This window comes from Galleria mellonella, unplaced genomic scaffold, assembly GCF_026898425.1.
Source record: "Galleria mellonella isolate WM207_F2 unplaced genomic scaffold, CSIRO_AGI_GalMel_v1 utg33, whole genome shotgun sequence".
NCBI classification, from domain to species: Eukaryota; Metazoa; Arthropoda; class Insecta; order Lepidoptera; family Pyralidae; genus Galleria; species Galleria mellonella.
In genome coordinates, this window is record NW_026442079.1 from 12,023,607 (window position 1) to 12,039,228 (window position 15,622).

Below are 15,622 nucleotides of genomic sequence, written 5' to 3' on the forward strand. Positions count from 1 at the left end.
TGAGGGATGATAGGTGAATAATGAAAAAAGCAGGTCAGTCAGCCCATCGTGACGAATTCAATGATAAATTAGTCACGATGGTTTCCAGGGGGAACCGCATGGAGGTCGACGTGATACGGTATATTGTTAGCAATGGGAACTAACCTCTTCATTACTAACAATCCCTTCCCCCCGCTAAAAGGAGGGCTATGATTTCGATCGGTATGTATGTATGTGTGTTTATGAGATATGTCTACAATATTTGATAATAGTATCAAAGGGTATTCAGAACAAATAACCATGCCATGTTTTAGTTTCAAAATATTGAGTAAATAAGGAATTTGGCTCTAAAAGCGTGGGACGCAAGAGTCAAATTTTGGAAATATTAGGAGTCGCGTGTTAGACACGTGCCGATACGGACAGCATGGCCTCGGATGCCCGACGGCTAAAGATTTATTGCTTTCCGAGATTTAATTGAAAGGCAAGTTGTACGAGAAAATTTAGTGAACATTTTTTCTTATGATACTTAAAATGGCAAATAAGCTGATAGAGCTCCTTGTTCTTAGGGACATAGTCGACATCTATAGACATGTCATGTATTTACCATTAAATATTGTTGGGAGCAATTTAACAGCAAAAAGGTTTTACATCTAAATCGTGACCAAAAAGATTACATAAAAAAAATAATAACTTTCAAAAATTAAATTATACGTCAAAGAAATTTTCATCACTATACCCTGTATTAATATTAAAACAGAACATGTAAAATAAAGAAAAAAATAAGTATAATAAAAAAAAATGGTCCCTATCATTGTCTTGAATTGAGTGCTTCTTTAATTTGGAAGCTGTGCTGTATTAAAAATGGCTAGGTATGTAATCAGTTACTGATAATAAGTACATAATACATTAGATACGTATTTATGTCTTCTATGTATTTTATATTAAGACATATGATATACGTCTATGTAAAAAAATGTCGGGCAAGGCATAGTATTACGAACTAGGTTTTTCTAGGATGGTAACACGTGAGGAATATCACAGTATACTCTATTATGTCCATAGTACTGTCCATGTCTACAGGCAACGATTACCACTTTTCATTCTGTAGATCGTCAGCTTGTTTGCTGTTTTAAGTTGTTTAAAAAATACCATCGGCATATGAGCATATCCATGTTTTTTTAATTTTCATGATGGGTTCATATTTATAGATACCGACTATTTTCTACGTATGAAAAAAATAATGTTAAATCTATGCACCAAAATTTCGTTGAAATCCGTTCAGCCATTTATCTAATGTGATTGAGTAACAAACATCCAAGCATACATCTTTATAAACTTATAAAAATGTATATTGTTTCTAACAATATTACTGATAAAATTATTAATTAAAATTATTTTTCACCCATAAAAAAAAAATTAAATTTTTCAAACATTACTGATCTATGAATAATGTTGCTTGGAAACTATAATATTACAAGCTGTTACCTGCGTCTTTGTGCACGTCATCGATAAAAATGCAGTCTATATCTTTCTTTATCACCAATAGTACTTATGTGTACCTAAATCAATTTACTTGATCTTATATCCGCATATAGGGTCAACTAAGCCGTTGCACGTCGACCCATCACGATCTTTTGTGCTTCTCCCTGCCTTATACCATCATTTCGTAGATCGTATGTGTTACCTTAACGATATTCGCGTTTTAAGATATCTGTAGTCCCTTGGCTCTGCGTACGCCTTTTCCAGTACTATTCAATCCATTTACTTGATACTTGGTTAAGTCGTCAAGGCACTGAGAGGTAATAAACTGAGTTTGTTTGTTCATTGTTGACTTGCCAACTGCTTAACAAAATCTTTCACTTTATAATGTTACTACCTTTTACCCGTGACTACGTTCGTGTGACCGGGATATGTTTATTATATTATGTATGTATGTATGTATGTATGTATGTATATATATATATATATATATATATATATATATATATATATATATATATATATATATATATATATATATATATATACATACAACTTATAATGGCAAACAAGCTGACAGCCCACCTGATGGAAAGTGGTAACCGTCGCCTACAGAGATTGCTTGGGTACCTACAGAGGTACCCAAGCAATCGACTTTTGTACAAAGTCTCCCTCTGGTAAACTATATACTATACCTAAGGTATTAATTAGCTATACCTAAGGTAATAAACAAACATAAAACAAAAAGTAGTAAAAACAAATTCTCTTCTCTATTCCTTGTAGTATCTACATATATACCTAATTCCATAGTGATGGGAAGACAAGGAATTGTTAATAACGGGGATTAATAGCCCCATTGCTAGCAATATACCCTGTCAGTTCGACCTCCCCGTGGTTCCCCCTGGAAACCATCGTGACTGATTTATTGTTAGATTCGTCACGGTGGGCTGACTGACCTGCTTTGTCTTCACCTATCATCCCTCACTGGTGCCCCGCCAGCGTATACCGATAGCGCAGGCTACCGTTCCATTATCATCCATTAAAAAAAGTTCATAGTGATATATAATAGCAATGTACTGGCATCAGTTGTTGCACGTGCAGTGGGGCCAGCAGCGGTGTTAAGTCCAGCTTGCCGCTGATTTGCCTAGTGCCCCGCGACGACGCTCGCCTACCCACCCCGGCTGGTACCAATAAGCCCCGACCAGCATCAGCCGGCTCCTCGGCCCGGAGCGGCTTCCAACTTCTTGACGAGGATTATATAAAGAAGCACTTCAAACTGCCACAGCGGGCTCTGTACTTGGACCCGTTCAGGTGAATATATTTTTTCTGTTTTTTTTTTTTTCATGCAACTTAGAATGGCAAACAAGCTAACGGCCCACCGCATGGAAAGTGGTAACCGTCGCCTGTAGACATGAGCAGTACCATGGGCATAACAGAGTATAATGTTTCGTCCATAATACCCCCTATGCATTGCTATTCCTGAGGACTCAGGTGTTATTCCTCTGTACCCTGTAAATTCACTGCCATTTTCCACCCTTCAAACCGAAACACAGCCATACAAACACAACCGCTTCACGGTAGAAACACGAATGGGACAGAGATGCCCAAGCAAACGACTTTTGTATAAAGTGTCCCTCTGGTAATTTTTTTACCAGTTATTTCCCGCTACATTATTATATAAAGTATCTTATTTGTGCCGAATTTCATCCAAATCAGTTGACTTGAATGAAATTTCATACTCGAGTAGGTAGACTGAATGCAACCTGAACGAAATCTGATATCCATTCAACCGTCAGTTTCAACGTGATTGAGTAATAAACATATAGACATTTTATTTTATTTTATTTTACTTTAAAAGGGAAACGTACAATACCTGAGACATATATAACATAGTATACACAACCATAACATAAATCAGTTAAGTTTCCACAATAAACCAAATCAAATAATCGAGAGCAGATGATTAACATAAAAATATATATAATAGTATACACATACACATACACACACATACACATATATATGTGCGTATGCATATACATACACACACATACATACACAGGCTTTTTTACATCTTTATATTTACGTATAATGTTAGTTTTTTTTAATGGGTGATTATGAAATAGTAACCCCACCAGCGCTATCGGTATACACTGGCGGAACAACAGTGAGTGATGATAGGTGAGGATGAAAATACAGGTTAGTTAGCACTTGGAATTCAGCACGATGGTTTCCAGGGCAGACCACGTGGAGGTCGACCTGGTTGGGTATATTGCTAGCAACGGGGCCCTTAGCCTCCATTATTAACAATCCCCTCCTCTCCCCCCCCCCCCCACGTATAATGTTAGTAAGATTCATACAAAAATGTAGACATAGAATGGGTCACCCCTTCCTTTCCTGTGGGAGTCATTAGAGGGGACTAAGGGAAGGCGGGGATGGGCAGCAGCGTCCATTTTAAAACATCGCCAGAGACGTTACATTTTTTTTTATTTGCAGACGTCCATTGATCACATTTCCTATGACGCAAGAGGACGCGAAGAATTTCAACTTGGATAGAAAGTATAAGATAAATCAGCAGATCTTAGACGGGTTCCTGGATCCCAGCGAGGCTATCTCGGCGCCTAGTGTTTTTGTAAGAGCATTTTATTAAATTTACTAAAAGGAGATTTTGTATAAAACTTGTCTGCATGGGTACCTCTATAATAACCGTATTTCTACTATGAAGCAGTTGTGGTTGCATGGCTATATTTTGGTTTCAAGAGGAATGGTGATGATGATGACCGTTAAGTGTTCACTGTTGAACATAGGCTTGGCTCTTGGGGAGCTGTGCCTGTAGCTGCCACACTTGGCAAGCGGTATTTTTTTTATGAATGATAATGGAATAGTAAACCCGCCTGCGCTAACGGTATACACTGGCGGGGCACCAGTGAGGGATGATAGGTGACAATGAAAAGGCACGTCAGTTAGCCCATCGTGACGGAATTTAATAATAAATCAATCACGATAGTTACCAGGGGTAACCGCAAGGAGGTCGATCTGATAGGGTACTTATTTTTATGCGTGAAAATGGCATGGTTACCCCGCCTGCGCTATCGGTATACACTAGCGGGGTATCAGTGAGCGGTGATAGGTGAGGATGAAAAGGCAGGTCAGTTAGTCCATTGTGACGAATTCAATGATAAATTGGTCATGATAGTTTTCATGTGGAACCGCGTGGAGGTCGACCTGATAGGGTATATTAGTAGCAATGGTGACTAAACTCCTCATTACTAACAATCACTTCTCCCCCCATGGTTTGGAACACATATTACAGTTGACCAGATAAAGAATAAGGCTATTTTATCGGTCGGTTTATATATTTTTTATTGTTAAAATGGAATGGTAACCCCGCCTGTGCTAACGATATACGCTGACAGGGCACCAATGAGGGACGATAGGTGAGGATGAAAAGACAGGTCAGTTGGCCCATCGTGATGAATACACCTGGAGTTCAACACGATAGTTTCCAGGGGGGATCACGTGGAGGTCGAACTGACAGGGTATATTGCTAGCAATGGGACTGGTATTTCGCAGTACTAGCAATCCCCCCCGGGGGAAAGGGCCCCCGGCAGGCGAATTGGATTGTAAAATAAATAAATTTAATAAACCCTAGGGTACTTCAATGTATTCAACTACGAGGTATAAGTTAATATCGCTCGCCATATTGTGTTATAAAAGCATTTTCACTAATTAGGCACTAATGTAGCTAAATGAAAATACTAATACTTATAGCTAAATATAAACGGTACCATTACAAAGTAGGTGCAGTAAACGATCTTACTTTAAACGGCCATGAAATATTTACTAGCTTCAAAGCCAAGAGCTAAGCTTTAAGATAGATTATGAACAGTACCTACCCAAGATTAAAGGAATATAATTATTTGGTATTATGACAAATAATGGACATAAAAAACAGCATGCCGCTCATAAAAAAATCTTGATATATCTATGTTAATATCTTAGATTATATAAATAGGGCATCGATCCTCAAAAACGGGTCAACTTTTTGTCAGCTAATTGTCAAATTAGCCGAGTCATTTTTTTGTCAATATTGTATATACTTACGCATAAAATCTTGAGGTATTTTTTTTAATAAATACAATAAGTGTTTACGCATTAAAACGATGCAGAAATTATAAGACCAAATCATCCCTGGACCATTAAGTTCCCTTAGACGCCTCTTACGACACCTACGTGAAAGGAAGGGGTGGCCTATTCTATACCTACACGGCTAAACTCAATACATATTACTGATTACAAATTAATTAATGTATTAAAAAATATTAAATTATAAGTGATCCTCACGTGCCACTACAGTAAAAATTTCGTGTCTATTTTATATTTCTCTGTTTTATTGTAGCCATATGCTAAAACTGAGGCAGAGAAACGGAAAGAGGCCGACGAAGATGAGGAGATCATTTACATTCTGCAACTACCGGATTGGGAGTTCAAGTGTCCTGTTCACAATCAAGCAATAAGAACGCCGAGGTATTTTCGTTACTAAGTAACGCATGCCTATTGCCATCTACCGAACAAACTTGGAGAAATGATTATGTCATTATGTTCGATACTTTTACCATTAACGCCATCTATGATGACTTAATGAAATAATTCTTGTGTGCTAGCGCCATCTATATTTTATATGATGAAATAATTTCGATGCACTATTGAAGCACAAACGACATCTATGATTTATCTGACGAAATATTTCCTTATACTAACCACTAAATTATTCGATATGCCATCTGTGATCTGACTAAATAAACATTAAGTTTTCTGATTAATAATATGCTAACTTGTACAGAAAACATTTGATTTGAAACTTATTGAAAATTACAGTGAAATAGTAAAATGTAATATTTATTTTCAGGTTCATTTGGCATTCGTGTAAGAAACCGAAGAAAGATAAAGGTGACGAACTGAAAAAAGGTGGGGGACCACTAAACAAGCCTAAACCTTGGTTACTTAGTCGACATACTGATTTTGATTTGTTATCTCAGTGGTAGCCAAATTTTTCGTTTAAGAATTAAAATTACACTGTCACCTTCAAATAATACCTACACAAATAAAAAATGCATTAGTAGATTTTTTGTGTTTTTATTAATAACTGGTTTACTCTATTCACAATGGATCAAAAAGCCGTAAAAATTAATATCAATCTAATGTCTTTAGAATATGTTACATGCTTCAGATGTGTTTAGTAATATAGATATAATAATAATATTAATAAGGACAAATATGTGTCTATTAGTAGCAGTACACATGTATTGGTCTATGTGTATATATATATATATATATATATATATATATATATATATATATATATATATATATATATATATATATATATATATATATGTATTTTCATTTTTAACCATGTAACTAAGAACTAAATTAAATTAAAAATTAATTATGTAATAATTTAATTCGCTAATTAAAATAAATTCCCGTTATCCAGTTATATTTATGGATATAAATTTTATAAAAAAAAAAAAAATAAACATACTCTATGCTCGCGTAATATAATAGTTTAGCTTGCACAAGTAATCACTATGTGGTAGCTACTATCAGAAAAAGAAGCCAACCCGCCTGCCAAGCGTGGCAACTAAAGTCATCGTAATACATCCGCTTTTCTATCTGCGGCATAAGTATTGTTCTTAATCTATGATCGTGATGTATAATAATTTATCGTAGATAGAGAATAGGATAATTATTAAATTATAAACTTTAAAGATGTTGACACAGATTTTAAATAAATTATAATTTTGTAATGTCGGCAATAAAAAACCATGTATTTCAAATATAGAACATACATAGTTACTACGTAGTTACCTACTTGAGCACTATATACTCATACTACGTCTACGACAACAACAGGCCATAGATTTTTTTTTTTCATTTATTGTGACTTTGGCGAAAGCCATCAGCCAAAAAGTAACAATTACAAGGTAACAATATAATGGCCATAGATTCTATTAAGCATATGTAATGAAACTTTTTTTTACTGTATTGATGAGAAGTAAAAGATTCTTAAAATATGCCAAAATTTTTTGTACAAGTGAAAAACTAAAAAACAGGATTTTTATTTTATTAATTTTAATCATTATTTAAAATTGTAGTTATGGCCGATAAAGAGTTATTGGAGAGACTTGATAAAGTGTGAGTAAAATAAATAACTGGTTATTTCATTAGAATTATTTAATTACACTACCAATTAATAGTAGTAATAGTACACGCAATAAGACCGCCTTTTGTACTACACTATACGTATTGAAAATTGTTCAACAAATCCTGTTATGTTGGTGGAATAAAGTGTTAAATAAAATAAATAGTGGTGGTCAATCTTCGTGTGTTGGTAGTTACTCATGTAGTAATGTTAGTGGAATTAAACAAAATAATTCTAATCAAATAACCAGTGATATGCACTTCTGCAAGATATATACCTTATTCAGTAAAATATTCAAACTAGCGGCCCAGCCCGGCTTTGCACGGGTGGACATTTATTTTTAAACATTTTAAAATAATAAAAGAGTAAATATATATACGCAGGATATAAGCAGTTTTTTTTTTCAAATGGCCATCTATTTCTTGCTATTCATATATATACACGTCTGTCGCATCACACGTCTGTCTATGTCTCCCACATTTCTCTTACGATCCCTTCCTCGTCATTCTACGCTGCGTGGGGCCACATCGGTTACGGCGCGACGGCACGGTTTGCGATTATTTTTCTGTTATAACTTTTTTATTTATGAACCAATTGAAATAAAACAAACACTAAATGTTAAGTAGAGCAAACCACAACACATTAGTGAAAACCGCATTCAAATCGGTTAAGCTGTTTCTGAGATTATCATGCACTAATATACAGATAAGCAGACAAAAATTCTAAAAATAATTGATTTGGGTTCTATTGCGTTCAGGAAGACCCCCCCCCCCCCTCCTATAATAGTATTTCTTATATATCTTCTATGTACAGACAGCGATCATACTAAAGAAAGAAATTGTTTCAATCAGTTTTTTTTTTCTATCACGCTTTAGAAAAGCTTAAATGAAAATTGGAGATAAAGCATTCGTAACGCTTTAAAAATAATGAAAGGAGAAGATATAAATTTTTAGTTGATAAACTGCTAATCAACTATTCCTAGTTCATATAACATTTCTTCTAGTTCTACAAAAGCCTTATTATAACGTAAATAATCGAGTGTATGAGCCTCTGTACTCATCATATCAGCCTTTAACTTTCCACTGTTGAACATAAGCCTTCCAACTTTTAAAAGTTGGGTGGTTGGTTTTTTTTTGATGGGTGAAAATGGTATGGTAACCCCGCCTGCGCTAACGGGATACGCTGGCGGAGCACCAGTGAAGGGTGATTAATGAGAATGAAAACAGGCCAGTTAACCCATCATGATGAATTCATCAGGAATTAACCATGGTAGTTTCCAGCAACCGGGAATCGCAAGGAGGTCGACCTGGTTGGGTATATTGCTAGCAATGGGATTCTCAGTCTCCATTACTAACAATCCCTTTCCCCCCTGTGTGGTTGGTTGTTTCCTACTATTCCTATAGCATTATAACAGCCTTTAACTGTCTACTGCTGGACATAATCCCCCCCTCTTCCCTTGGGGAGCTTTGCCAATAGTTACTATGATTTGCATGCAGATTGGCAAAGGACGCTGCTGCCCATCCGTTGCTCTCCCTTAGGCGCCACTTACAACACCCATGGGAAAAAAGGGGTGGCCTATTCTATGGCATGACCTCGCCGCTCTTTCTCTTACTCCATGCGTATCAGTGATATTAGCAAACATTTTGTACTGCTGGTCTATACAGTTTAAATCGCTGAATACCTTTCGTTGATTATACCTTTTAATTAAATTATTTTATGGCCCAACTTGAATGTTTTGGAGTGAATTGAAAATGAAGTGAAATAAATTTGAATTTCGAATAGAGATCTAATCAGAGGTCATAGATTATCGTTTCAGAGATCTGGCGGGAGAATTGAGCGAATGTGTTTTTCAAGTTCTTCATCAATCAATCGATCAGGATAGCTTTGCTCCATCCACGCCGAATGCCCACCGGACAATTATCGTGACAAGGAGATTTATCAATTGAATGATAATGATCTAGCGTGTGTTGCTGATATATATATATATATATATATTCATCTCTTGGACAGAATCCACGTTCCTCCTAATGGTCAAACAATAAATCGTATTTTTTTTGTAACACTGTCTGCCGACCGACACTTACCACCGAGCGTCAGTTTTTGCTTTATATTTTGCAGTCCATGCGTTTTTGAATGTGGTCCGTGCACTTATTTTTTTATAACAGAACAATCATTACCGTCGCCGACGTAATTTGTCTCCTTTACTACAAATTTTTCATCACATCTTTCGGCTTTGTATTCTTGGACATATTTAGAATTGGTTTCATTGTTACATTGTTTACAAAGATAGTTTATTTAAACAATAAAAAAAATATACTTTAACATGACACCCCTTTAATTACCAACAACAAGTAAAAATTAACTGTTTCCATTAAAATATTTAGGTTATGGTAACAAATCGATCAATAAATGGATCTCTTTGATCCTTCGTGCTGGATAGAAAGAAGAATTAACTTAATTTTATATTTAGTTTTATTTATTACACATGATTATTATGTAGTTAATGCTTAAACCCATCTGATGGTTTGTGGTAACGTCTTCGCCTGGATGACTAATGGAATGGAAACGTTAGTTCGAAAGGCAGTCCAAGGTATTTGTAGCAGTCATTGCCAGCACCACATCTCTAGAGCATCACTCTATAAAACTAGAACTCTAGAACATCATCTCTAGAACTTGTACTCTACTCTCATTCAATATAACCATCATCCCGCCACCCATATTAAATATTTGGAATGCCTAAATAAATGCGCCACTAAATTAATGTGTATATATACATATATATAATTAAAATCACCAGTATACAAAGCGAAATACAGCGAAAGCGAACAGTATTTTCAACGCTTTTATTGTTAAACAAAAATAAAGTACAAAGTACTGTTTTCAGCATCAAAGTGGTTAATACTATAAGTGTTAGATTTAGACGCTTACACAAACGTTTTTTATTCAGTCAGAGGGCGCTTAGTGCAGAGTAATTTAATAAAAAAATTAACTCCTTATTATAATTGTAGGAAAGCATATAATTTTTTTTTAAAAAACTGTTGAAAAAATTCATTTTCCTAAAACACTGTTTAATATTCTTCTCAGACTTAAACATTATTTCTTGTAAAAATAGTTGGAAACTCCAGACGCAGACGACTTTTGTACAGAAACTCTCATAGGTGTTACTTACTGGACAACAGTATAATTTAATATATTCACGCAGACCATTACCGAGACCCGGCTTCGATGCTTTAGGCATGTCAGCTCCTGTTTTAGTACAAATGAATCCAGAAGGAAAATGGGAGAGTTGTAAACCCGAAAGTTTGGATGAAGAAAGATTAAGAGCTGTTGTACAACATTTGGTCAATTCGAAGGCAATATCTGCAGCTCAAAGTTATTGCTGTCAATGTGCCGTGGACAATCAGGTGGAAACGTTGTTTACATACCTAAATAAATTGATTATAAATGTATTTAGGAATCTAGTTCGCCCTTAATAGATGTAATACAAATCAGACACGTTTTAAATTAAAACGTAATTAACTGATATCCATGTATGTAACTAGTTTGCATGTAAACAATTGAGCAGGTTGTTTGTAAACTTTGTAGTTTAAAAAATGTTACAACAGGTTAATTAGCGTGGTGTATTATAGAAGATTATTAACACGTTTCAATACGATACTAATATTAGATATATTAGACTATTATGTTTCCTGTCGTTTACTTATCTTTCGTCGCTTTTACAGAAACAGGAAGGTAAATCAAACTATGTTCCAATCATAATGATGCCAATCTATCCAGCTAATAAATGTCCATTTGATATGGAATGTGAAATACAAAAGATAAAAGAAACAGAATCGAAACCAAGTAAGAAAACTAAGAAAATGGAAACAGTAGTAGAATCGGAGAAAAACAAAGACAAGAAGAAAATCAAGAAACGTGGATTTGTAATGCAACGACTCACAGATTTTGATTTGTTGTCACAATGGTAAAAATGTAAAAAAAAAATTAATATAAAGTGTAACGTGTGATTATTTCTTTTTTGTTTTTAATAATTAATATATATAATAAAAATAATCGGAGACAATGTTTTATTATAAATAATCTTTAATAATAAATCTTTATTAACAAACACAGGATTGCACATATTTTTTTCATATCAATCGATAATCATGACTTATCAAGTACACAATTGTCTATAGGTACATACATTAAATGTACCCAATAAAAATAACCAAAATACTAATAAAGTGACTACTTTCTCCGTATTTGTCCGTATCTTAAATTAATACTTTTATACTACGTTTATTTATGGTTTACTAACGTTTCTCCACCACAAAAAACCACCTATTTTTTTTTAATGTAATGTAACCCTTAAATACCTGAAGTCTTAAATTTGATACCGGATATATAGAGAGTACTCGTAAAATGAATTACATTAACCACGTAAAGTTTACTACAAACCTATAAGACGGAGATAGATCTGTTCTGAACTTGTTTCGTTTACTTACAAGAGGCAAAAATAAATAAGCTACTTTACATTTTATTATATCCTTTTAAGGCGTAATATGTAGCTTAACATATAATATCATGGACTGACTTCAGAATTGTCATTACTGAAAAACACTTTTAAACTGTACTACTTGACCACAGTATAAATATGACAGCACTGACAAAAACTAAATATTATTTATAGAAATAATTCAAACTTACACGTTAGGTGGGACAAAGCAATAATCGTGTAGACTAAGTTATAGTTTTAAATATAAGTACAAACAGTTTTTTTTTTTTAATTGGGACCCACAAGTTAAGACAAAAATTTAGTGACTTAATAATAGAGAATTAAGATGATGAGAGGTTCAAATAAAAGACGAATCGAAGAGATTATAATTATTGATCCAAAAAAAGTCTGATGTCGGTTTTTTCTGGAACACTGGCAAAACTATTTTTTTTAAATAGTTTACAGAACAGAGGACCTACCATGAAGTATTTTCCGAAATTTCGGGAACGAACGAAACAGAAATTTGATGTTAAAGTTACATAATATATGCTGTTTAAAATTATTAAAAATATTAAAATATCGTTCCTTTGGACCATTAGAATAGGATTTATGATGAACGAAATGTTAAGCTCCATTTACTGGGTCGATTTTGATACGAACAAAAACACGAAATTGACACGAATGAGTTGAAATTTGGTACACATATGTAAGTCGGTAACCCAAAGATGGACGTGTGACGTAAATAAATGAACTTCATACGCGAGGACCACTTTTGAGGGGTAAATCAGCAAATTAAAAAATACGCAAATTATATCGTGTGATATATCAAATGAAAGGATCTGTTGTGAGAGTCTCAAATATATATTTTTTTATAATTTTAAAATATAAAATATATAAGTTATTTAAGAAAATAAGGGAAATGGAACATTCTCCCTCCCCCCATCCTGAAAGAGTCCCCTTAAAAAAATATAGAAAAACAGGTGCCACGTATATTATAGAAATAACGATGTTTAATATAAACATGGTCACTATAAACGTTGATATACAAATTATACTTTTTTTTACGTAATAACACTGTAAATATTTATTTTTTTAAATAATGCGAAATGGCAAACATTTCGTCCGTACCATAGATGAAATACAACGTACTGAGTTAACACTACGTAGTGCATTATACTACGTCTATGGGTTTTTACGTGGCGTGATATCAATGTTTTAATTAAAAAAGAAATGTTTGTCTATTCTTTTAAAAATGATAAATAATAACAAAAATGTGTTAAAATTTTAAATTTAGCAGTACTTATCATTTTGGTTGATTAAATTTTAATCCGTCTTTGACACTCGATACTTAAGATCGCAGATACTGTTCTTATTCTATGGTCAGGATTGCCAGATGCGAACTTTGATTATTACCCGAACGTCAAATATTTTTTACTCTAAATCGATATAAATTTTTACCCAATTTTACCCAATCACAAAATAATATTGTAGGTATTGCTAGTGCTACAAAATGAACAGTAATTTCTTCTGTTTCCACTTTTCCTTCTCTTTCCGTTACGTACTTTCGGTTGCATATTTTATAATAAGTATGTACCTTATATATCTGTTATATATACTAAAACTATTACTCAAAATTTCCAAAGAAATCATATCAATTTTTCAAAGCTCATTTCACATTTCATCAAAAATTTTTTCCAGATTTTTTTTTCTCAAAAATTTTGCGTATGTAAAAAATTTCACTCAAAATTGTGAAAAAAGGATCAGTCTGGCAATATTAGCTCGATGCTCTATCTCAGCCTTTTCCAAAATGGGCGTTGCAGGCCTCAAAGGGGGCGGTAAGAGACAGAAAAAAAACGGGGGCGTTGTGTAGAGGCTTGGGGGGAGATAGATAATGCTAAGTATTTTGTATGGGGACCGGATGTCGCTTGACATCTGACATCTGAGACATATTAACTCATTAAAGTCCTTCAATGTGTGTATTAGACAAAATTATTAACATTAGTTCAGAACTTGATATTGATTTACAATGAGTACCATCGCCTGTGCAATTGTATTGACGATAAAATGTTTTTTTAATGGAATTATTATATCTATTCTTTTTTATTAATATTATCAAGTTTATATACTTTCGGAACAACTAGACTAGAAATTAAATATTAATAAATGTATCAATGCATAAATCACTAAGTCAGTACTAGAAAAATTTGAAATTTAAATATGGAATACTTGTACAATCCATTTAAAAGTAAAATCTAAAGTAAGAGTTTGAATTTATCAGTGGTTTTATGTGAGTTAGTGGTGGTTTATTGGGGAGGCCTATGTTTAACAATGGGCAGATAACGGCTGATATGATAATGATGATGGGATTCCTTGTGTTTTATAAATTTAGTTTAGAAACAAGATCTTCGTTCTTGTATTTTTTTATTCCTGTGAAAATGCTCTTAGATTTTTCATAAGAAAAACATGCATTTTGGAAATATTGATGCGCTTCTCAGACCATCTTTGCGAAAAATACCTCGAATATATAAGCGAAAAGATAAATCAATTCGATCCTGCATATATCTAGAGTTTCTATAATAATTTAGTAGTTATGCTAAGAATGTATCATTTGTTTGTAATTTTTATCGACTATTTATCGATAACAAAATTAAAGTGAACAAAAGGTTCCTATATAATACTTAGACTGTTTATCTATATAATAAGTAATAAATGTTATAATTGTCCATTAACAAGACTGTTTCTGTTAATTCTTTTTTTAATATTTCTTACACCAACTTATTATTGTTTTTTTTTTTATTAAAAACATTAATCAGTTCCATACTAATTGTCTATCTATTTATTTACCTCTAAATAATTCAATTATCAATCTTAATCACAATCACTGTTTGGTACAATAAGAATTTACAATTATTTATATGAATATACATAAGTATATAATTTTACGATCATATGATAATTCAAATATGACGATAGTGATGATACTGGATACATACAAACAATACCCTTATCTTTATGAACATCAATTTGATATTATTTAATAGTTTTAACTACGGTAAATTTTAAAGAAAGCAATAACATAACTAAATTCTTTAAACTCAAACGCATCATATATTGTCATATTAATTAGTGTAAAGAGTCGTCCTCTTTCCATTATTATATGAAGCTCGTACTAATCAACATACATTAATACGAGTTTGTTAATATATTTTAAGCAATGTTGTATTTTTATTCTTACCATAGACAACGATGGATATCGATAAATTTATTTTATCGATACTAACAAATAATACCTTCTTTAATTTATTTGTTAGTCTGCCAAAAAATAGGACAAAAGTAATTGAAAAAAATTGTACTCGTTACACACGAGTATAATTTTTATTACAGGGTTATAAGGGTTTATTGTGTATTTTATCTTTTATTTTTATCGTGTAGCAACATTAAAAAAAAAATAGTGTAATATTTTTACTATCAGGTTGGCAACA

At 33.2% G+C, this 15,622-nt stretch overlaps 2 protein-coding genes across 2 annotated transcripts; both read left to right on the forward strand.

The window, feature by feature from the left end:
* The first annotated feature begins 667 nt into the window (after positions 1–667).
* Positions 668–6,575, forward strand: LOC113509275 (uncharacterized). The gene is made up of 5 exons (XM_052896616.1): positions 668–848; positions 2,545–2,769; positions 3,955–4,090; positions 5,858–5,985; positions 6,368–6,575. The coding sequence occupies exons 1-5, from the start codon at positions 841–843 to the stop codon at positions 6,501–6,503; spliced, it is 633 nt and encodes a 210-aa protein (XP_052752576.1). The 5' UTR covers positions 668–840; the 3' UTR covers positions 6,504–6,575.
* A 942-nt stretch (positions 6,576–7,517) lies between these two features.
* Positions 7,518–11,716, forward strand: LOC113509274 (uncharacterized). Its single transcript, XM_026892589.3, has 3 exons — positions 7,518–7,656; positions 10,866–11,067; positions 11,386–11,716. The coding sequence occupies exons 1-3, from the start codon at positions 7,619–7,621 to the stop codon at positions 11,629–11,631; spliced, it is 486 nt and encodes a 161-aa protein (XP_026748390.2). The 5' UTR covers positions 7,518–7,618; the 3' UTR covers positions 11,632–11,716.
* Positions 11,717–15,622: the final 3,906 nt, after the last annotated feature.